This window comes from Dama dama, chromosome 5 (genome assembly GCF_033118175.1).
Source record: "Dama dama isolate Ldn47 chromosome 5, ASM3311817v1, whole genome shotgun sequence".
Taxonomy (NCBI): domain Eukaryota; kingdom Metazoa; phylum Chordata; class Mammalia; order Artiodactyla; family Cervidae; genus Dama; species Dama dama.
In genome coordinates, this window is record NC_083685.1 from 12302136 (window position 1) to 12324447 (window position 22312).

Sequence of the window (22312 nt, forward strand, 5' to 3'; positions counted from 1 at the left end):
TGCTTGCTCTGGGCTTTACTTGGATTGACTGGTGTGGTCCCAGCACCATCTGTGAGGTAGGCACAAGATCACGCCCATTTTACAGAAAGAGAAGCTGAGGCTCAGATGGGACCTTGTTGGTCCAGAGTCACAAAGCTGGGGGCGGCCGGGCTGGGATTCAGGCCCAGGGCAGATGGGCTACTGCTCTTTCCTGTCCATCACCCTCATCTTGGCGGGTGCTGGGCTGGGATCTCCAACAGGTGTGGGCATGGGGGCGCCCCAAGTCTGGGATGAGCCTTGGGACCCCGCTGTCCAGGCCTGGGGACCTGCTCGCATTTTGTGGGGTCCCTGGCCTGTAAGTAGAGGGTGTCCGCCGTTAGTGGATGCGGCTGAGCTCTACCAATGAGCTGGTGTCTGAGCTTGGAGCCTGGTGCTTCGTGAGTGGCCCATGGTTGGCGTGGACGGACGGAGGATGCTCTGGTGACTAAACCACGGCTCGCAGTCCCGAGTGGTGAGGGAGAGGCAGGACAGAGGCCATGTCCTGGACTCTGAGCCGTTCGTCGCTTGATGAGATGGAGGCGGGAACTCAGCAGCCCTAGGAGAGGACAAGAAGAGAAGTTTCTGGAGCTGCCTTACACACTCAGCACCGTGCCTGCGTTCTTTTTGATGAATTTGAGTCTTTCTTGCTAAAACCCTATGTGGTAGGAACCAGTTAGTAAGGCAGAGGCAGGGGCCAGGGAGGCGAGCTGACTCGGCTGGGGTCCCTGGTCTGTGCTGGCTGGGGCGGGGGGATGGGGTAGGGGGCGTCATGCACAGATGGCCCAACTACACAGAGCGGCCGTCACCCTGGGGGTTGTTCTGGGCTCGTGGGCAGTGGGGCCTGAAGGTCCTCGCTGCCACGCAGCTGCCCGCCCTGGAGTGAGCACCCCGAAGTCCCTCTGTGCTCTGACCTTCTCACCAGGTAGACGGGGCCCTGCCTGCATCTCGGGGTTGCGGCGAGGAGGAGCGAATCAGGGGACTCGTGGGAGCGGCCAGTGGCTGGGCTTGACTCGGGGCTGGGAGGTTTGGCCACTTCGGGTCCCTGTGCTGCCGCGTGGGACGCCCCAGCGTGGTGGTGCCCCGCCTGCTCTCCGGGCCTCCAGTGCCGGGTGCAGGGCAGGCGTGGTCCCAGGGCAGGCAGCCCGGGATGCCCGGGCTGTGAGCTGAGACCCTCGTCCCCTCTGGCCTTGGACCAGGGGAGCGAGGGGCTCCCGCCCCGCCGCCCCAGCCCTCATGGCACGGGGTGCAGAAGCCGGCACGGCTGCGCCCCTTCCCCAGGGCCCTGCCGCACGTACCCTCGGCGCCAGCTCACAGCTGAAGGGTCTGCTCCTCGCCGTCGTCCTCACTGTCTTCCAGCTGCTCCAGGATCTCGTCCAACACCACAGACCGCTTTTTCTTCGGGGGCTCTGTGGGAGCCCAGATGGCAAGAGAGGAGGAAAGAACAGCCGACAGGGTTGGGAGGCGGGAAGACAGCGAGGACGGAGAGGAGGAGGGAGAGGGTGGGGAGGAGAGGGGGAAGAAATTGGAGAAAGACAGGGAAGTGGCAGAGACAGGAGAGCGGATACAGACACGGAGGAAAGAGAGGAGACAGAAGGAATAAGACCAGACAAGAAATGGGGGGTGGGGGGGTGGGAAGGAGGATCAAAGGGGGAATGAGAAAGGGGAAGAGAACACAGGCAGGAAGACAGAGAAACGTGGAGGGTTAGTCTCTGCTTCGCCCAGGGGTGGCCCCTCTCCCAGTGCTGCCAGCCATCCCTGCCCATCATCCACCCACCCGGGAAAGAGAGGGAGTAAAGCGCTTCCCAACGGGGGCAGAGGTTAGAGCACCTCTGCGTGGTGCAGAGGGAGCCAGAGGGGCTGAGTCAAGTGAGGGCGGCGGTTAGGGAACAAGTAGGAACTATTCCTGTTTTCTTGGCAGTCATGGACTCTCAATGGGGCAGTAGGGAGCTGGCATATGGCAGGTGTTCAGGAAATGAGGGGTGACTAGATGCTCAAGGACTCCAGAGGCAACATGGAAGGAATAGCAATTATAGAGGTGGCTTTAGAGAAGAGGGGTTATTTGGCTTGGGCTTTGAAGAATGTGGAGGAGCTCTCTGTGAGAAGACGGGGAAGGGGACAGAGATGCAGTGTGGCAAGACGGACGTGGTAGGCTCAGCAAAATGTATGTCTTCTGTGTTCCAAACACTACTGATGATCTCCCATGTGCTACAGCTCTTATCTTCTCCACAATTCCACAGGCAGCTATTATCATTACCCCACACAAGTGAGGGAACTGAGCAATGACAGTTAAGTCTAAGGTCACTCAGCTAGGAAGTGGTGAAGCCAGGACCCAAGACACATCAAAGCCATGGTCTTTCCTATGTTTGTAAAAGTCTCTGGTGCTGCCCAGAGATCACCAGGGAGACAAAGGGTCAGGCGAGAGAATGTGCTGGTCCCTTTGGCCCTCCAGGAGAGGAATTGTGGAAATGCGGGAACATTAGCTTAGATTGACTTTGTCCCCTGCTAATCTAACCACTCATTCATGGTCAGCTTGTTTAGAGGCAGCTGTTAGAGGCTGTCCCAATCCCCTCTCCTCCTCTGGCTCAAACAACACCTCCTCTGTGAAGTCCTCTGGGTGGAACTAATCGCCCTCATGACCCTTAGTGGCCATCTCCCCCACTGGGTCAGGGGCTTCTGCAGTGGGTCTCCCCAGGGCCCAGTCAACGCTTGCCCTGGAGATGAAGCATCTTGGGTCTCTTCCAGGTGGTCCTTGGAGAGTGACTTGGTCTCTGATGTTATTTCTTCATCTCATTCCTATGAAACTGACACCATCACTGGCCCTTCTCTTCTCCAAGGCTACCTGCCTGACCCGAGCACTCCCACTCCTCAGTGGACTCCTGGCCTCTGCGCTCACCCTTGCGGCCACCTACCCTGTCCCCAACAGCTGACCGACGGATCCTTCCACTCCTGCTCTGCTCCGGGAGCTCTTGCTGAGTGCAGAGAGGCGGTCCCAGGGCCTCACCTGGACCGGCCCCTCCCTGCGTCTGCCAGGTGTGCTCCTACCCCGAGACCCCCACTCCCAAGTCTCCTCCCCAGTGAGGACCCCCGCTCTCCAACCCCCTCACTTTGAAGCGCTTCTCACCACCGATGGCGGGCGTTGCTTCATTTGGGGACAGAACTGTCCCGTTTATAGCCGTGTTCCCTGCCTCAGCACACTGCTGGGTACCTAGTGGGGGCCTCTGAGCATCTGTCAGATGGGAGGCTGAGCGAATGGGGCAGGAAGGGGCGACGTGGTGGAGCTGGCCCCTCGGGGAAGGTAAAGAAGGGGTGGGGGGCCCGCATGGCCCGAGCCCCACGCCAGCATCACCAGCATCGTTAGTCACGAGGAGGAGGAGGGAGAGGGAACCGGATGGGCTAGGAGCTGAGGTGGACGCCTGCAGCGCAGTCAGCCCCTTCCTCTCCTCAGCCCGGGTTTCCTCATAATCACCAGAGGTGCACAATGGCCTCTGGAAATTGAATTTGTGGGCAGGTAATAGGAGCCGGGAAGTGGAAGCAAATAGAGCCTGCAGGCCTGTCACTGACACCCCTTCCCCGTGACTGACAATGGGGTGGTTATGAGCTCTGGGAACGGCGGGTCCCTGCTTTCCTAAGCTGGCCTGGGGTCCGAGGGGGTAGCTAGTGGCGGCCAGCGGGAGTCCTGATGGTGGCAGCTACCGTCTTCACTTTGGCAGAATTGTTTCTTCTTTCCCTCGGCCTGACCCATGATTCCAAGACTGGTAAGGGGACAGTGCCAGGTACCTGGTGCCTCTTATTCAGCTGTCCCAGGGGTGCCCTGCAGGTGGCGACTGTGGCTTAAATTCCTGGTGCCCCCAGTGGCCAGCACAGGGCACCCCCAAGGGCGCCGGCCCACCTGGGGGACCTTTCAGAGAAGCACGGCCCACTGCCCAGGGGCCTGGGGGCGCTGAGGGCCCCCTGCCACCTGAGTGTCCCCAGCACCACGCTAGCCTAGCCTTGCCCGACTGAACCCGGGAGATGGGAACTGGGGCGATCTTGTCCCAGGGCCCAGCACACAGTAGGTCATCATCTGGTTAATGCAAGAATGGACAAATGAATGAGAAAATGAATGAGTCAGTCCTTCTTGGGCACTGAGGTGGGGAACTTTTAAATAATAAAACAGCAGTTGTCAGGACAATTAAACAGAGGCAGGACAAGAGGTGCTGATCCCGGGGAAACTGAGGCCGGTGGGGGCACAGCTGGAAGAGGAAACTCACACGGGACAGGTACTTTAGAAACAGGGTCTCACCTGAGTCTTACGCAGCTGCCCCGCCCCCGGTGTGAGGTCACTGCCCCCACTTCACAGATGGGAAAACAGAGGTGCAGAGAAGCGTGCACCCCTGAGGCCCCCCAGCTAACATGTGGCAGCCCCTGGCTTCCACCTCAGACAATCCAGTTTGCAACACGCATGCTCTGTGCTGGGAGGAGAGGAGCATCTCCCGACGGGCCCCCTGGGAGCGGGAATGTGTGGCGGGGCCCAGGTCAGCCAGGACTCTGACAGGGCAGGTGGTCACAGTCTGGATTGAGGATTGGCCGCAATGACCTCGGCTCTTCCTGCGCTGGGTGACACTGGGCAGGGCACATGCCCCGTCTGGGATTGAACCCCTCATGTATAAAATGGGGGGACATGGCTGTTCCCCTACCCCTCTTCTCTGCGGCTGCCTTCCGCTGTCTTCCTGACCTCCCCTGAGGGTGAGGGCTCCTCCTTCCTTCGAAAACCCCTCAAGGCCCCTGGACTTGCCCCCAGCACCTGTGCGGGCACTGACCCCGCAGCCCAAGCACTGACCGGAGGCTGGAGGCTGTGTGCCGCAGACTGAGCCCTTCTGGGCCTCCGTTTCCCCATCTGTAATATGGGCCACTAGGAGTGCCTGCCTTGGGGCTGCGGCGAGGACTGAAGGAGAGAAAAGAGTGACACCAGCAGCTGGCGAGGGCTCCAGGGCAGCCCCGAGACCACCTCTGTTACTGTTACTCACATCGGAGGTGCCGATGTAACGTGCCCCTCCCCTTGTTACCGATACTCACATCAGAGGGGCAGATTTAACGTGCCCCTCTACCAGCAGGCCTGGGAGCACCACTGGTGGTGGGGCGGGGGGCGGCGTGCTCTCACAGGAAGGCCAGTAGATAGCAGGTGATCAACAAAAGGGAAATGAGTGAAGTGATTTGGTTCATCAAGGCCAAAGCAAGTACAATCCAATCCCCCCTCCTCCAGTCAGAAACCGGAGGTGCAGGGGTCTCCCCTGGGGGCTGTGGGGCAGGGGGAGCCGTCAGCGACCAGCTGACTTCACGGCCCAGAAGTGATACGGTCTGAGGTCACAGCGCTGCCGCTGTGCACTCGGTGACCTTGGGCAGTTCCCTTGCGCTCCCTGGGTCTCGGCTGCCTCGTCGGTCCACTGGAGGTGGGCACAGGACTCATCCACCTCCTGGGGCAGTGGCGAGGATTAGCAAGCTTATGGGAGCTTGGCCCCCCGAGGGCTCAGCACCGGCTCAGGCTGGGCCCCCAGCACCGCCCCTCCTGGAGGGTGTGTCAGGCCCGAGTCCCCACCGAGCGGCACCCAGCACCCCCTGCCGGCCCGGCCTGCACGCAGAGCACCCCGCTTGCCGGGAACAGCTGCTCAAATCCTATTTCCCCGACATCAAAAGCCTCAGTGGGTTTTCACCAAACAAACATAATGCAGAGCCAGAGAAAGGTGTAAAATAAATAAACGAAACAAGCTGTGCGTTTTCTTTCCGTATTACAGCTGCACCCGAAGATAAACAACAAGTGAATGTCACCAAACATCAATACCCGAGAAATTAACTTGACAAAGAGCTCAGCCGTCCCCCAACAACCCCCCAGTCCTGCCCCCGTCCCCCCCACCCACCCCCAACCACCCTCCAACCACCATTTTGCATTTCTAGAGTTCCCCATCTAATGATTTTATTTTTCAATTAATTCCTTGACAGGATGCCAGCCCGCGTCTCTCTCCCATCCCTGGCTGGCGCTGGCGCCCTGCGTGCAAGGCGGGGGGCGGGCAGGGGGAAGGGTGCGAGCGGGTGGGCAGGGGCGCGGGGCTGTTGGGAGGAGAGGAAGCTTCACGGCTGGTCGGGGAGGAGGGGGTTCTAGAAGGGACCCCTGTGTGACCGGCTGCGGACGAGGGCTTTGCGACTGATGGCATGGCTGGCTGGAGCCAGGATGCCCGGATCGCAGGTGAGGCTGCTGTCCCCATGGGGCCCCCGGGGGCCGGGGCCTCCCTGCTCTGCGCTCCATCTCGGCAGGTACTGAAGAGCACCCGGCTTCTCGGGGGCCGAAGAACCATCAGAGCAGCAGAAGCACTGAAGGCCTTTGCAGCAGAGCCCAGCACCCACGAGGCACGCGGCGAAGGTGAGCCAACCCCAACTGACATTGGCGGGTGCAGTGACCGAGAGAACACATGGGCAGGTCACCTCCCTCCTGCGTGAAACGAACGAGAGCAGCGGTACCGGCCCTCGACAGGTAACAGTGGCCGTGGCGGCTACTCCTTCCTGGGGGTCACCCTCGGCGTTAGCGGGCAACTTGGGGACGTACTAATGGCTCCCTACCCACACGGAGGGCCAGGGGCCTTCTCTGGCTACGAGGACACCCCCGGCCCCGGCCCAGGGGAGGCCGGCAGTGCTGGGGGCGGAAGCCCCTGAAGAGATGTCCCAGCTCCTTCGACTTCTGGGGGACAGTTCGGAGCGGAACAGCTCTAGGGGGCCCCCTGGGCTGCACACTGCACATACACTGCTCACCGGCTCCTCTCCCAGCTGCTCTGCTGAGAGCCTTACCCACATCTCAGGGACTGCTTCCGGCGAACCCAAACTAAGGCATGCAAACGGCAGACACCAAGTGTCTACCGGTGACTGAATGGCACGAAGCAGGGCCTCACGGGGCCAGCACGCTGAAGAGCGTCTGGATTTGCTGACATCATCGAACATGGACTCACAGGCCTCCCACGAGCCGGGAGATATCACTGCCCCATTTTTCAGATGTGGAAGCAGCCGTTCTAGGGCTTTGGGGAAGACGCGCCCATGTGGGGCCCTGATTGCGCCGGTCCCAGGGCCTTCCTGTCATGCCCCAGAGACACCTGTGTCCCCTGGCTCTGCTGCCCACCCTGCAGGGGGGGGCCAGCGGCCCAGACTCCTCGGAAGGCACTCCTAGACAGGAAGGGCGTGTAACAGATGCAGGCCACGTGGCAGCACCCCATTGCCTGCATCAGCTGTTTTTTTTCTCCAGGAGCTACTGAGGACTTCCTTGGTTGTCCAGCGGCTAAGACTCTGAGCTCTCAATGCAAGGGACCTAAGCTCGATCCCTGCTCAGGGAACTAGACACCCATATGCCGCAACTTAGAGTTCGCAAGCTGCAACTAAAGATTGTACATGGTGCAACTAAGACTGGGCACAGTCAAATAAACACATAAATCTGAAAAAATATAAAAAATAAAAAAGAAGCTATTGGTTCCCAACCCACAGCCTGATAGAATCATCTGGAAAACCTCTGATATCTGGACCCTACCCCCAGAGGTTCCGATGCAAATGGCCTGGGGTGGGCACTGTTATGACGACTACTGCTGTGATTACTCACAGTGCTCAGGACTCTGGCTCCCGGTGAAGCCCAGTGGGTCAACCTTGCTGTGCTCTGGGCGTCCCGGGGGCCCAGGAGTTACAGGAAGCTGGGCTGGTGGGTTCCCCTCCACAAGGGGTGGTGAAGCTGCCTGGCCTGGACTATTGTGGATTTAGTCCCTGGTAGGGTCGTGGGGCTGGGCTAAGCCTGGGGACTTTGGGGCTTGGTCCAGCATGTGTCTGCATTAGTTACAGATGCTGGAGTGGCCTGTACAGGCTGGGGAGGCAGTGGAGAGGCCAGGAGAAGGTGACTCACTGCAGAGGACCAAAAAAAAAGAAAAAGAAACCAGGAGAGGCCAGAAGGTGTCCCCCACTCTCCTGTCTTGGGCCTGGAGGGATCTTCCCATTTCTGGGGGCTTGGTTGGCATTAGCTCCCTGTCCCTTTCCTCTTGTCAAAGTCCCTGGGTTGGGAGTAGAGGTTCAAAAGAAAGAATCAGTAACGTCATCTCAAGGGGCGAAGGTGGGATGCTGTTTGTACCAGAATCTGTAAGCACAAAGGCCTAAAGGGGCCAGGGAGGAATGTGATGGAGTTAATCAGTCTGAGTGGTGATTATAGGGAGGGATGCGAACTGTGGCAAAAGGGGGAAAAACAACAACAATAAAACAAACAGTCCATGTAATCCAGCCGCAGCTACCCTCTGCGAATACAGGACCAGGAGTGGTCAGATCTTATTTTTCAAGAGAGGCCAACAACAAGAGAAGCCGCTGTAATGAGAAGCCCAAGCACCGCAAACTGGAGGAGACCCACGCGTCCCAACTAGAGAAAGGCCCGGGTGCGGCAACGAAGACCCAGCACAGCCAAAACTGAATACAATTAATAATAATGTTAATTCAGAAAACCCACTTTATTTTCTTTTTTATCTTCTAGGCAAAATAAAGACCCATGATCTTAGTTGATGGCTCACTGCTGCGGTCTGATTCACTCTGTCTCTCCCCTCTGCCTACAGATCCCCACTAGTTTCACTTGTGGTCCTGAAGCAGTAATGACAACCTCCTTGTCTGTGTGTTTTCCTTGGGTTTCTCAGGCCTGCGCCAGACTACGGTTCAGAAACAAATCCGGCCACCCCCTGCCACCAGCCACAGACCTGGAGGCGAGTCCACCCTCCTCTGGCCCCTATTTCTAGCACTTTGGTCCCCAGGTCCCTGGACCTTCATCCAATCCGGGCTCGGCCCCTTCCCCTCCCAAGTTGCCCTGAAATTCTCCTTCTGTCAGTTTAATTCTGTGATCGATGAGGAAGAGCAGGAGAAATGGCCCGGCACAGCTGGTTTCCCCGTTAGCCCTAGCAGGGATTCCTGGCCTCGCTGGCGATGGCTGAGTGAAATGTTTGCAGAACGCAGAGAACACAAGTCAATAACAATTTAGTTGGATTGGGAGCAAGTACCTTCTCCGCACGGACAGCCACTCCCGGGGGAAGGCGGAGACAGTGTGCAGGATATTGCCGGAGCGCTTGGAAATATTTCCAAAACACCACTCAAAGAAGATCGGGGCGTTGGGGGGTGGGAGGAAGGGGGAGGGGGTGGCTGGGAAGACACCTGCTCCGGCTTGCTCCAGGCCCCTCCAGCCTCCCCCGCGCCTCTGCAGGGAGGAAACACTTGGCTCTCAGAACCTGGCTCCCTCCCCACAGCCCAGCCACTTGCACCCTTGCTAGCACTTGCCACTGCGGAGCCACTGTGACCGAAACGATTCCTGCTTCCTGACTTTTCTTCTCTAGATTCTGCCTCCATCAGCTGGGGTGGCCAGGGGCGTCTGAGGAAGAGTGTGTTTCCTTGTCGGTTTCAACCTCTCCTGCTGTTGGCTGGGAGCAGGAGAAGGAACTAAATTCCGCACCCTGGACAGGGGCGGGCAGCCACTTTGAAGGGGCAGGGGTGAAACACCTCCTGTAAAGTGCCCCAGGGCCCATGGTGGCCTTTACTCCGTCGGGACCCTTGGTGGCAATCTAGGACAGTCTTCCCTCGCCTCCTGGGTCCTTTGAGACCTCTGGAACAAGGGCTGCCACCGCGAAGTCTTAAGGCAGGAATGAGAGGCACCCAAATGGAAGAATAAAAACGAGGTGAGGGGAGCATATGGGAACCTTCTGTCTCCGGGTAGCTGGCAAGATCCATTGCAGAGGGATATTTTGAATAATAAATTCTGTGACTCCACATACTTGCTCGAACTTTCCTGACTGTGATTTTTAAAGCCTGAAGATTATGTTTTCATGGCCAAGATCAAGGAAGTCTATTTGCAAGGGCTGGCATGGGAATAACAGGCTCTCCTGGTCCTCGATCTTTTGAAAATGTGCCGTCCTGTGAATGATTAAGTTACAGAAGGGGAGGGTTTGGTGAACTGTTGCGGGCTTTAAATATCATCTGTATGCTGATGACTTCCAAATTTATATCTCTGCCCAGACTTCACCCCTGAGCTCCGAACTCATAGATCTATCTGCTTGACATCCCACCGTGGTCCTAATAGGTGTCTCAAACCCGACGTGTCCAGATCACCCCCCGCCCCCACCCGCTCTTCCCAGCTTCATCATCACGTGGCACCACCATCCTCTGAGAGGCTCGCTTTGGGCAAATATCTCCGTTCTGGCCTTAATTTCCCCTCTGCCTTCCAGAAGCAAGTCTGGCCAGCTCTATCTTTACCACATATGCTCAATCCACTGCCTTCTGCCCACCCCTCTGGTCTCCGTCCCTGCTCCGACCACCGCCCTGGCTAGCTGGGATGACTGCATTGGGACTCCTGTTCCATATTCTTACCCCGTGTAGCATGAAGTGTGAAGTGTGATACAACAGGCCATGCACTCCCCAGTTTGAAGGACTTCCCATGTAACTTGATGAAAAGTCAGGCTTCCTGCAGCACCCCATAAGATCCCACCCCACAAGATTCCACGAGGGAGCCCTGCTGGCCTCTGTGGCTCTGTTTCCGCCCACTCTCCACCTGGGACTTCTTCTCCAGCCACAATGGCCTGCTATGTGCAGCCTTCTGCCCCAGGGCCTTTGCATCTGTGGCTCCCTCTGCCTGGAAGGATATCCCCCTAGTTCCTGGGCTGGCTGGCTCCATTGCCTCACACACAAACACCAACTCCTGGGAAAGACTTTCTGCAACTGTTAGGGGAAACACTGACGGAAACTGCCCTCCCTGGCCAGGCACTGCAGTATCTATTTGCATGAATTATTTCACAACAGAAGGTCCTGGTAAGGAACATGGAACTAACAAGCCACTACCAGCCAGAAGAATTTGGGAAAAGTCAAAAGGAGAGAGGAGACACCAGTCCATATGTCCTATCCACCTTTCTGGAATCCTCCTCACTGGAATCCATCTTGGCTGAGCAATGCATGTGCCACCAGGAGTGGTGAGTCAATGATTGGCCAGAGACAACCCGGAAACTAACCCCATCACCATAAAATGCGAGACTGCATGGCAGAGCCGTCCTGCTAGGCTCCCTTACCCGCCTGCTCCCCACCGAGGCGTCCCTTCCCAACAAAATCTCTTGCTTTGTTAGCACATGTGTCTCCTTGGACAATCTTGGAAAGGGTCCCCCTTCCTGCAACAAAACCACCACACTTGGAATCTCTCTTCCCTTTTCCCTCCCTTGAGGAGAATAAATTAGCCTTCTGCATTTCCTGCACAGATCTTGTAATCATCAGAACTTTCCTGCTATTACTTTTTACATCATTTGTCTCTCTCACTCAACCCCAATTCCAGGAGGGGAGGGACTATCTCTTCGGGTAGCTGCTTTGTCCTTGGTGCTGAGCTAAGGCTGGATAATGGGGAATTGAGGGTGTGAATGACTAGAATGGGAAGCAAGGTTCTGGAGCCTCTGCTCCAGGAAAAGTCAGGGGATTCTTAGGCAGAGGACTCGAGGTGGGAGGAAGAGACTGATTATGATGCCTCTAAAACTGTACACTCTCTGAGAAAGGGGGGTTATGTGGGAGGAATTAGCCACCCACATGGCTTCAGACATAAAAGAAGGGCAGCCATTTCACAAGCCCTAGGGGCTGTAAACTTTTTCTGTAAAAGGGGAGACAGTAAATATTTTAGGGCTTTGAGGGCCGTAGGGTCTCTGTCATAACTACTCAACTCTGTCCTTACAGTGTGAAGACACAGCTAGAGACTTTATGTGAAAAATGGGCATGGCTGTGTGCCAGAAAACAGCGGTATTTACAAAAATGGGCTTTAGGCTGGATCTGGCTGTGGGCTGTAGTTTGTAACCATGGTCCTACTTGGACCATGGAACCCAGATCTGATAAAAGGTGGGGGGATAATTAGGGATTTAGGAACTGCTGGGGTCTAGGCAGTGGTGATAGGGTGAGCTGTCCTATAGTGTGCAAAGATAAGTGTCCTCAGGAAAAGTCACTCAACGCTTCTGGGGCTGTTTTCACCTCAGAAAAACGGGAACAGCACCCCTCTCTAGGGAGTTTTGAGGCTAAAATGAGGGCATGAACCCTGGCACTGCCCCCTGCACATGGTACATCTTCAACAAAGCTCTCTCCTCTTTCCCTGACTTCATCTTTAACAAGGAGGCACTCGACTGCCTCTCTTCCGAACAGTGGGGTTTCAAGGGTCAAGGTTAGGGCTCCCTGGCAGCATACCACGCAGGGCTGCTCTTACAGAGTCTAGGGCATATTAGACGCTCCATCACAAGGGGCCCTTCTGGTGACCAGGGTTTTTCTGTTGGCTTATTCACCCAATAGGTTGTTAGTGAGCACCTGCTCTGTGCCAGGTGCTGAGACAAGGCAGGGGACGTGGAGAGGACCATGTCCCCTGGAGGATCAAGTCTCTTGGGGAGTAGCCAGGTTAAACCACAGAGGTGAACACAAAGTGCAACAGAGCAGGACCCTATGGGGCCCTCCACCTCTGAAGTGTCCAGACAGCAATATTTGATGCAAATTTCTCCAGTTGTTTTGCAAATACGAACACCCACCCCATCAAATGGAGGATGTTAACTACTTGATGAGATGAATGAGATGGTTAGACAGCAACACTGACCCAACGAGACATGAATTTGAGCAACCTCCGGAAGACAGTGGAGGACCAGGGAAGCCTGATGTCCTGCACTCCGCAGGTCACAACAAGTCAGCTGACTGAGCAACTGAACAATAAAACAACCTGATGACCATGAGTTCACAGCCCCAGGCTTCCTGGAGCCTAAGGACTGATAGAGTTAACCCCGGTGACACCGCCCTGTTACCTCACCATCAGTCAGAAAGTCATGCATGATCTGATCACGGATCTGGTGATCCCCTCCTCCTACCAGGCTTTTAAAAATGCTTTGCTGGAACCCTTAGGGGAGCTTGAGGATTTTTGGGGTCAGAAGCCACCTTGTCTCTTTGCACGGCCCTGCAATAAACCTTTCTCTGCTCCGAACTCCCATGTTTCAGTTTGGCCTCACTGTGCATCAGGCATGGGAACCTGCGTTCATTAAAGTGTCAGGGAGACGAGGCGTGGGGTGTGACAGGGGAACTCCCAGGACGGCAGGTGTCGGGCAGAGGTCCAATCTCTGATGCCTGGGTTGAGATCTCAAGTCACGGGTGGGTGGGCCAGGCCGATGGAGCCAGGGGGCCAGGAATCGGGCTCCTTACTTCCCGGCGGGGAGGGCCAATGTGCTGGAGGCCAGTGACTGCCTGGGCCTGAAGATGGCAGCTCTCACATCCCAGGCTGGCCTGGCTTGGCCGGGCGGGGGACGGCGGCACTGCCAGCTACTTGCCATGCCGGTCATGTCTGCGCTCCCAGCTCTGGAGGTGAAAGGTGCAGCCGCTAACCACAGCCCATCAGTCTCCCAGCTGGAATAAGACAACGCTGGGAAGCAGAGCCGCGCTCCCGGCCAAATAAAAGCCTGTTTGCCCCGGCCTCCCTGGCTGTGCATGCTTGAAAACAGAGGGTTCTGCAGGCGGATTGCTTCCGTACCATTATATTCTGTCGGTGGCGCTCGCAGGTACCGCAGCCTGCCGGGGCCCTGAAAGCTTCTCAATGCCCTGACCCTGCTGGTTTGTAACACGCTCGGGAAGAAAGGGACGCAGCCAGTGGCCGCCTTTCCTCTTTCTTCCCTCCGTGCTCTCTCTTTTCACCCTCCTGCACGCAAGGCATCGAGGAATAGCACTTCACCTGCCAGGGCGGGGGGGCGGGGGGGCCGTGGAGCTGTGGATGAGATAGCTGATTCCAGCCAGGAAGGGAGGCAGGGAGATGACGGGGAGGCGGGACTGAGGAATGGGGTGGTTGTGTTCATCCCTGGGCACGAGCGTTGCTGTCTGGGGTCAAGGGCTTTGCCTCCTCGGGGCAGCTTTTCGAATGACTTTCAAAGACCTGCTCTGGGCCAGTCCATTTGATCGGTGTTTGGTTAAGTGTCAGCTCACCAGGGACTATCTAATGCCCTACATGATCAGGGACACCAGTGGATGAAATGAAGACTGCCCACCTCTGCCTTGGGGAAGAGGCGCTGGGGGGTTTGCTCTGAGCTTTTGTGGCTGCCAATAAGGGACCCTAGGTAAGTGGCGAGGTTGAGACAGGGGGGCTGAGGGCATTTAGTTCCCACGATTACATCGGATGGCAAGACAGCACCAATTTTTATCAGCGAGGAATCCATCTCCTCCTCTTTGTTACCGTGTACTGAGAAGTGCCTTCTGTGTGCCAGGCATGGGGACCAGGTGGCATCCAGGATCAGATGCAAACGCACCATCCTGTGCCCTGCCCAGCTGATGGGCGTTTTCATTCTCATCCCCTCTCCCTCCTTCCCTCTCTCTCACACATTCCCTGTTGTCTGGGCTTCTAAAAACTAGGATTCCTTTTTAAGTCTCTTTCCTCTGCCCAGAGAGCATCCTTCCTTGGTCTGGCTCCACGGGAATGCAAGGAAAACAGGAAGCCTAAGCGCCTGGCAGGGGAGGGGAGAAAACGTAGTATCTGCTGCCTTCTCACTGGGCACCCACAGCTTCAGAAGCATCATCTCCTGTAAGCCCCGCCCCTCAATTCCCCTATGAAGTAGCACCCTAGTCCCACTGTACAGGTGGCAAACCGAGGCGGAGCAGCCTGCCCGAGACTGCACAGACCAGGGTGAAACCTAACGGGCCGTGCGCACAGCTGCTCACGTGCAGCCGGCAGGATGGCTAGAGGCCCAGCTCTGACTCCTGACTTGGCCACTAGTGGCTAGGCGCCCCTGGGGAAGTCACTGGCCCTCTCTGGGCCTCGGTTTCCTCATCTGGGAAATGGGGGATAATGACGGTGTTTACCTGCCAGGATTCTTCAGGAATACCTGTGAAAGCCCATAGACAGTACCTGGCACAGAGTGAGGCTTAACAGATGAAGGTTGTCATGGGAATAATAACAGTAATGAGTATTACTTGGCCTGAGCTGCACGTGGAGCTATGTGCCTTGACCTCGGCTTGTCAGGAACGGATGGGGGAGAGAAGGGCTGGTCACAGGGCCTGGGGGGCCCTCGGCTCGGCAGCAACCTGTCCCCACAGTCTCCCCCAGGGGAGTGGCAGGCCTGGTGGATGAGCTGAGCCCCAGAGGTGAGGATGAACTCGGGGTAATGCATGCTGACTGCACCAGCCATAATGGGGGGCCTCTCCATCACTCTGGCCACCTCCCACTGGCCCTGAGGCCAGCTCGGAGGCCACGGTGTCACTAGTGAGCTCTCTGCCGGGTCCCTCTGAATGGTTAAGAGGCCGGCCTTTCATTCTGAGGCCCAGCTTACCCAGGGAGCCCTTTGTCGTGGCCTCGGTGCTCAGGTTGGGCAAATGGGGCTCGGGGCCTCCACCTGAGATCTGAGTGCCTTCCTGGCACAGATCGGGGCCAGGGGGGAGGAACTGGGCATGGATCCCACCTGCCCTTGGAGTCTGCCAGGCCCCTGGAAGCTCTGAACAATGCGGATTTTGACACAAATGAGCTGGGTACTTTTCGCCATGGGGAAGGGGCAGAGCCGGGAAAAGGGTGCAGCCAGGAGGGCTGGAGGGCGGCAGCCCTATTCTGAGTATTCAGGGCCGCCGAGGGTACCCCCTATTCCCAAGGAGATCCAGCAGACAATGGGCGCGTGGGTGAGAGGGCTGGCATTTTCAGAGCACCGGTTTCTGGCTGATGTGTCTGTTCTGCTTCCCCCACAGCGTTCTGCCTACTGGGGAGGGACGGAGGGGGTGTCACCTCAAGGATGGGGTGCCATAGCCAGGCTGTCCGAGAGTGCAAACTCTGCTTCCACCCCCTACCATCTGCGTGACCCTGGACAAGTTCTGTCTGTCTTCATCTGTAAAACGGGGTGATTGAGGGCATCTACCCCTGGTGGCTCAGCAGTGAAGAATCTGCCTGCCAGTGCAGGAGACACAGATTCGAGCTCTAGGTCAGGAAGATCCCCTGGTGTAGGAAATGGCAACCCACTCCAGTATTCTTGTCTGGGAAATCCCATGGACAGAGGAGCCTGGTGGGCTACAGACCATGAGGTCGCAAGAGTCAGACACGACTGAGCTACTAAACAACAATGTTCTAGGCGTGCTGGGTGGGTGGGAAAAAAAGGCAGCTTGTGCTGTATGTGTTATCATCGATCAGGTCATGACTCCATAGAGGGGAACTATTCACATCCTCATCTGTGGAATGGGAGGCAGAAGCCTCAGGGGTGCAGTGACTTGTCCCAGGACGCTCGGCTAGGAGGCGCTCAGCTGAACCTCTCCATGCCTCAGTTTCTTTATCTGTAAGATGAATACTGTGGCCACCGGATGCGAAGAACTGACTCAATGGAAAAGACCCTGATGCTGGGAAAGATTGAGGGCAAGAGGAGAAGGGGGTGCAACAGAGGATGAGAAGGTTGTATGGCATCACTGACTCACTGGACACGAGTCTGAGCAAATTCCAAGAGACAGTGAAGGACAGGGAAGCCTGGCGTGCTGGAGTCCATGTGGTCGACACGACTTAGCGACTGAACAACAAGCTGGGGACAGCAGCACCCACAGCAGCAAGGGCTGCTGTGAAGATGAGAGACGATGCCTGTCACATACAGATGATGCCCCAGCGGAGGGAGTCCTTATTATTAATACACAGTAGCTGTCACGGGTCCCTCTACGCTCAGCTGCTCTCAGTTCTGTCACGTGCAAAATGGGGCTGATCACAGCCACTGCACAGTGCTGTGAGTTCATGAACGGGAAGATGCATGCAAACCCACTGCCATTTTTCCTGCTATTATTGCGTTAGGTTGGCCAGAAAGTTCATTTGTTTTTTTTTCCCATACCATCTTTTCCAAACCATCGTCAGGTTTTTTCAAAAGACAGTTCGTGAACGAACTGTTTAAAAAAATTTATTTATTTTTGGCTGCACTGGGTCTTAGTGGCTGCGCATGGCCTTTTTCTCCAGTTGCGGCAAGCGGGGGCTACTCTCTGGTTGTGGTACTCGGGTTTTTCATCGAGGGGGCTTCTCTTGTCGCGGAGCATAGCTGCTAGGGCGTGGGCTCAGCAGCTGTGGTGCGTGGTCTTAGTTGCCCCGTGGCATGTGGGACCTAAGTTCCCAGACCAGGGATTGAACTCGTGTCCTCTGCATTGGCAGGTGGATTCTTAACCACTGGACCACCAGGCAAGTCCCCCAAACCAACTTTCTGGCCCACCTAATACCTGCCCCTGAATGGGCCTCGGCCTGCGGTTGACCTGGGGAGATGGTCAGTCTCACAGAAGCGCTTCCTGCTGCAGCTTTCTTTTGGGGGGAGGCAATAATGCTGTCTTTGGAGATCGATCTATTGAAGGGGGCTGCTCTCCGAGGCAGGGCAGGATGCTGAGCCTGCACTCACCCGCTGGCCCCAGGGAAGGGGGGGGGGGGGCGGGAGAGTCCCTTACACAAACATTTGCCGATGGGTGCATTTGGGCCTGTCAATGGCTGTCGATAAAGATAGGATTTGGGGACTTATTGAGTTGTGTGCTTGTGGCTGTGTACTTAGCCCTAATGTCCCTGGTTTCTCGTTTGCCTTTACTTATGGATTCCCCAGTCTCGGACGGGCCCTGGCTGGCATGGGGGCTCGGAGATCAACCCATCAGTGACAAAGTCCTGACAGAGGCCGGTGGTGCAGTCTCCATGGGAAAGGCGCCAGTCCAGCGAGGAGAAGAATCGTAAAGAAATACAAGACGATGCGGCAAGGAGATATAGGAACACAGGTGGAAAGAGCAGAGGACAGAGCCATTACTGATAACCTGGGGAGCGGGGAAAGGGAAGGCTTCCTGGAGGAGGTGTCCTCTGCACTGGGCCTTAAAGGCTGGATAGGCAGTGACTAGGATGAAAAAAAAAAGTCAAGGCAAGGCATTGTGAGCAGAGGGAACAGCGTATGCAGAGACAGTGTCCTGCTGGGCATCTGGGGACGGTGACCTCTGAGGGAGGTGTGGTGGGGAAGGATTAGGCGGGAGAGGCCCCTGGGGTGGGCAGGGGGATGTGTGCTAAAGAGTCTGGTGGGCGGCGCTACAGTCACAGGGCTTCCATTCCACCTCTGGACAATGTGCCGGAGAAGGCGAGGTTTGTGTAAGCCCCCCGGTCATCCTTTCCGCCTGCTCCCGCCATGCTGGCCGCCCTGTTTCTCCATGTGTATACTCACAACAACCTCGGGCAGCCCTTCTGTGGGCACAAGCGTCACCTCTGCTGGGAGGCCTTTCTGGATCCAGCGCCTTCCACCTGGACCCAACCCCCTCTACCCCAGGTCACTGCTGCACTCCCGGCGCTGGGACACGGCAGGGGCTCACTGATAATTAGCGGGGGGCGGGGGCTGAGTCATCGGTGAGGCCAGGTGATACCACCAAGGTGCGTGAGAGGCGGGGCTTGGTCCTGGGACCACCGGGGTCCTGGCAGGAAGTGCAAGGTGCTTTAACCAGGTAACTGAGGAGGGACAAGTAAAAGGGTATCAGGTGCAGGAAAATCCGGGCGAGGGGCCCCTGGCTTGGCCTCTGGACAGAGCACTCGCTGGGTAGAGAGGGCCACTGGACGGGAGCTGTGGCTTTTGGTGGCAGTGACAGCCAGCCGGCAGCATCCGGACAGGAAGGGAGGCGGCAGCGGTGGGGGTGTGGTGGTGAGGATGACCACCCTGATCCAGACGCCTCCTCTCCCTGACTTCCTGCCAGGCCTCCCAATGACGGGACTAGACGGGGAAATGGTGTGGAGGCCACCGATGCCATCTGCAGAGGTCAGCACACCCCACTGGCTCGGAGAGGCAGAAGGAATACGGAGAGTAGGTGTAGAAGACATGGAGGGGCGGGGGGGACCAGGCGCCTGGCCCCCCGCAGTCCTCTTACCGTGGAAGTGCTCAGCCGTCTTGCGCCGCAGGGCCTGCAGGCTCACCTCCGAGTCGGCCCACTCCAGCACCAGCCTCCGGCCGTACAGGTGGGTGCTGTGACACAGGGCACTGAAGGCTCTCTGGAGAGAGACACAGCGCGTGAGCAGAGACCTCCCTGCAGCCTGGCCGCCTGCCCGCCGGCACCGCACACCTGAAGGCCAGCTCTGGCCCCGGGACACCTGCTCCCCGGTGGGGGTGTGAGGAGGCACTGGACCCTCCTCTTTCACTAAGGGGTTACGTGACCAGGAACGCAGCTACAAGTGGCGGGGTGGTCACAACAGCCGCTGTCCCGGCCTATGATTGGTGCCCGGGCCAGGTGGCCGGCTCCCCTCCTGGATCACAGCCCGTCTGGGGACAGCGAGCCTGTTAGTTGGCTGGCCTTCCTCCTGGGGCAGCGCCTCTTGAGAAGGCCGAGCTGGTCTGGCCCCTCGATGACAAGCACATGGGCCCCTTGCTTACACTGGGTGGCAGACACGTCCTCCGCTGGCCCTGGGGGTTCTGTCCCCCGGCTCTCTGCTGCCCTCTGCAGGACCACGCTCGGGGCCGCCAGCATCCACCCAGCTCTTCCCCACTCCTGTCTTCCACTCTTCCCGACCCTCCCCTGCACACTGCCTACTTCCCTCTTTTTGATTTTTGTTTTATAACAGCTTTACTGAGATATCACTCATCTACCACCTGAGTCACCCATCTCCAACGCAACGGCTTTTAGTCTATTCACAGCCATGTGATCATCTCCAGACATTTTAGAACAGTGATGGACACAGACATTTGAACCATTATCACCCCAAAAGGAACTGTGGACCCACTGGCAGCCACTCCCCATCCCCCGGGGACCCCCAGCAAGCACTAGTCTACTTTCCAGCTCTGCAGATTTGCCTGTTCTGCAGACCTCATATAAATGGAATTGTACGGCACCGTGGGTTCCGTTTTCAGTATCACCTGGTCTAGAGCTAAACGGCTCTGTGCTAGGCCCTTCCCAAAACACCCCTGACGTACACAGAGGCTGGTGGTGCTTGGTGGCCAGGAGCTTGGGCTCTGAGGCCACTCTGCCTGGGCAGGGTGGGTTCTGCACTTCCTAGCCTCAGGGTCTTGGGCTAGTTAAAGAAACCTCCCTGGCCTCAGTTTCCTCATCTGTAAAATGTGTGTTTTAGCAGCACCCTTCTCTAGGGTTCTAGAGTAGCGTTAACCCGCAAAGTGCCCAGAACAGCCTGGGGGCACACATCAAGTGCTCAACAGATGCTAGCTCTCCTGGAGGTGGTGTTGCCACCACAGACAGCTCTGATTTTTTTTTCCTCTAGGCAGAGGGGCCTTGGGTTAGCCCTGAGTTTGAAGAGGGTCCCTGGGCACTGTCAGCACCGGGGAGCAGCAGCGGCTGGCAGCAATGTCTTGCTTTCTGCTTCTAGGTAGCAGTCAGCGCCATCTGCTACGAGAAGAGATGCTATGGGGGGAGTGTCCCTCTGGCTTCTCTGATGCTGTGAGGAGGCAGTGTGTACCCGGGAGTGGTCTGGACCGGAATCAAGCCCTCTCTAACCTCATCTGTACTGTGATGGTTACGGGTTGGATTGGGTCCCTGTCGCAAAGAAGATACATGGAAATCCTAGCCCTGACACGGGCACCCCCACCCCCTCCACGCCCCATCAGGCTGTGACTTTATTTGCAAAGAGGGTCTTTGCAGCTGCAGTTAAATTAAGGCAAGGACATGGTGGAGCAGGGTGGGCCCCTGATCCAGTGTGACTGGCGTTCTTACAAGAGATGGCCATGGGAAGACACAGGGTAAATGCCTGTGAGGACCGAGGTTGGAATGGTGTCCACAAGCCAAGGAATGCTGGCCGTCACCAGAAGCTAGGAGATGCCATGGAACAGAGATTTCCAGAGAAGAAACCAACACTTCTGCACCCTGATCTCGGATCTCTGGTCTTGACTGCAAGAGGGCTTCCCAGGTGGCACTAGTGATAAAGAACCCTCCTGCCAATGTAGGAGACATAAAAGATGCAGGTTCGATCTTTGAGTCGGCAAGATCCCTGGAGGAGGGCACGGCAATCCACTCCAGTATTTTTGCCTGGGGAATCCCATGGACAGAGAAGCCTGGCAGGCTCTACAGTCCATGGGGTCGCAAAGAGTTGGACACGACTGAAGCAACTTAGCAAGCACCCACAGTGAGAAAAGACATTTCTGCTGTTTTAAGCCACGGCAGCCTAGGAAGACAAGCGTGATCCTGGGTAAGCCAACTGCCCCACTATGAGCCTCTGTTTCCTTACCTGTAAAACGGGGTTACTTGTGAGATTTACACAGCACGAACCCCGAGGGTGGCACAGAGTAAGTATTTGATAGACAGCTACATCTGAAAAGTACCTGGGCAAGGTGGGTGGGACATGTTATCTCTTAAAAATTAAATGTGGGTGAGGCCAAGTTAAAGAAATGCTTTTGCTCTTCTCTGTGCTTTTCTGAGAGGGGCCAGGTGCAGGAAACTTTTCCTTTTTTTAAAAAAAACGTTAATTTAAAAAGTCTTTCTGACTGCCAGCCGAGCCTCTGTATTTTTTTCCCCACACAGATATAAAAATGCATCTGGACTCCGAGCCGAAATGGCCCATTCAGAGCTTTAAAACACACGCGTTCTCAGCTGGCAAGGCAGAGAAACAGCCTGACTTGGGGAGCTGGGGTATTAAGAGGGGGGAGAGAAATTGGTCGGGAGTCTGGTGGGGTGGGTACTCCATCCTGGTACCAGGGTCCCTGAGGAGTGGTGGTCCCGGGGACACGGTCGGGTGGGGGTGGCTGAGTGGCAGCCTCTGGGAGGGGCTGAGTCAGAGTCGGAAGAAGCGATAATGGAGCCTGGAAGGAGGGTCCAGGCATGATGCTCCAGCCCCAGCCTCTCTCTGGCTCCAATCGTCACATCTGTGTTTCTTTCTTATCTGCTCTCCATTCCAGTGCCACACAAAGCCTGGAGCAGTCTCTGTTCACTGTGATGGTGGTAAAGTCATTAAGTTGTGTCTGACTCTTTGCAACCCCATGGACTGACCATAGCCCACCAGGCTCCTCTGTCCATGGAATTCTCCAGGCAAGAATACTGGAGTGGGTTGCCATTTCCTCCTCCAGGGGATCTTCCCAACCCAGGGATTGAACCTGTGTCCCCTGCATTACAATCAGATTCTTTATGGCTGAGCCACTGGGGAAGCCCTGTTCACTGTGGGAAATGCTAAAAATTCTGTCTCGCGGCCTCCTCTGTCACCCCTTGCAAATTTTCATCCCCTTCTCTTTGGAAGGGCATTTCACTCTAAGACAGGAGGGTGCATGGCAGTTAAGACTGGGGGCTTGGACCTGGGCTGTGTCTGTGTGTTAGTTGCTCAGTCGTGTCTGACTCCTGTGACCCCATGAACTGTACG

General features: G+C 56.7%; 1 protein-coding gene across 1 annotated transcript in view; it reads right to left on the minus strand.

Moving 5' to 3' along the window:
- Positions 1–22312, minus strand: part of RBM19 (RNA binding motif protein 19) — a 118652-nt gene continuing 96340 nt past the window's right edge. The window contains exons 23-25 of the mRNA XM_061141852.1: positions 18892–19012; positions 1314–1424; positions 1–574 (exon numbers count right to left, since the gene is read on the minus strand). Coding sequence (XP_060997835.1) covers positions 1327–1424; positions 18892–19012 — 219 coding nt within the window. The 3' untranslated portion in view covers positions 1–574; positions 1314–1326. The remainder of the gene's footprint in view (positions 575–1313; positions 1425–18891; positions 19013–22312) is intronic.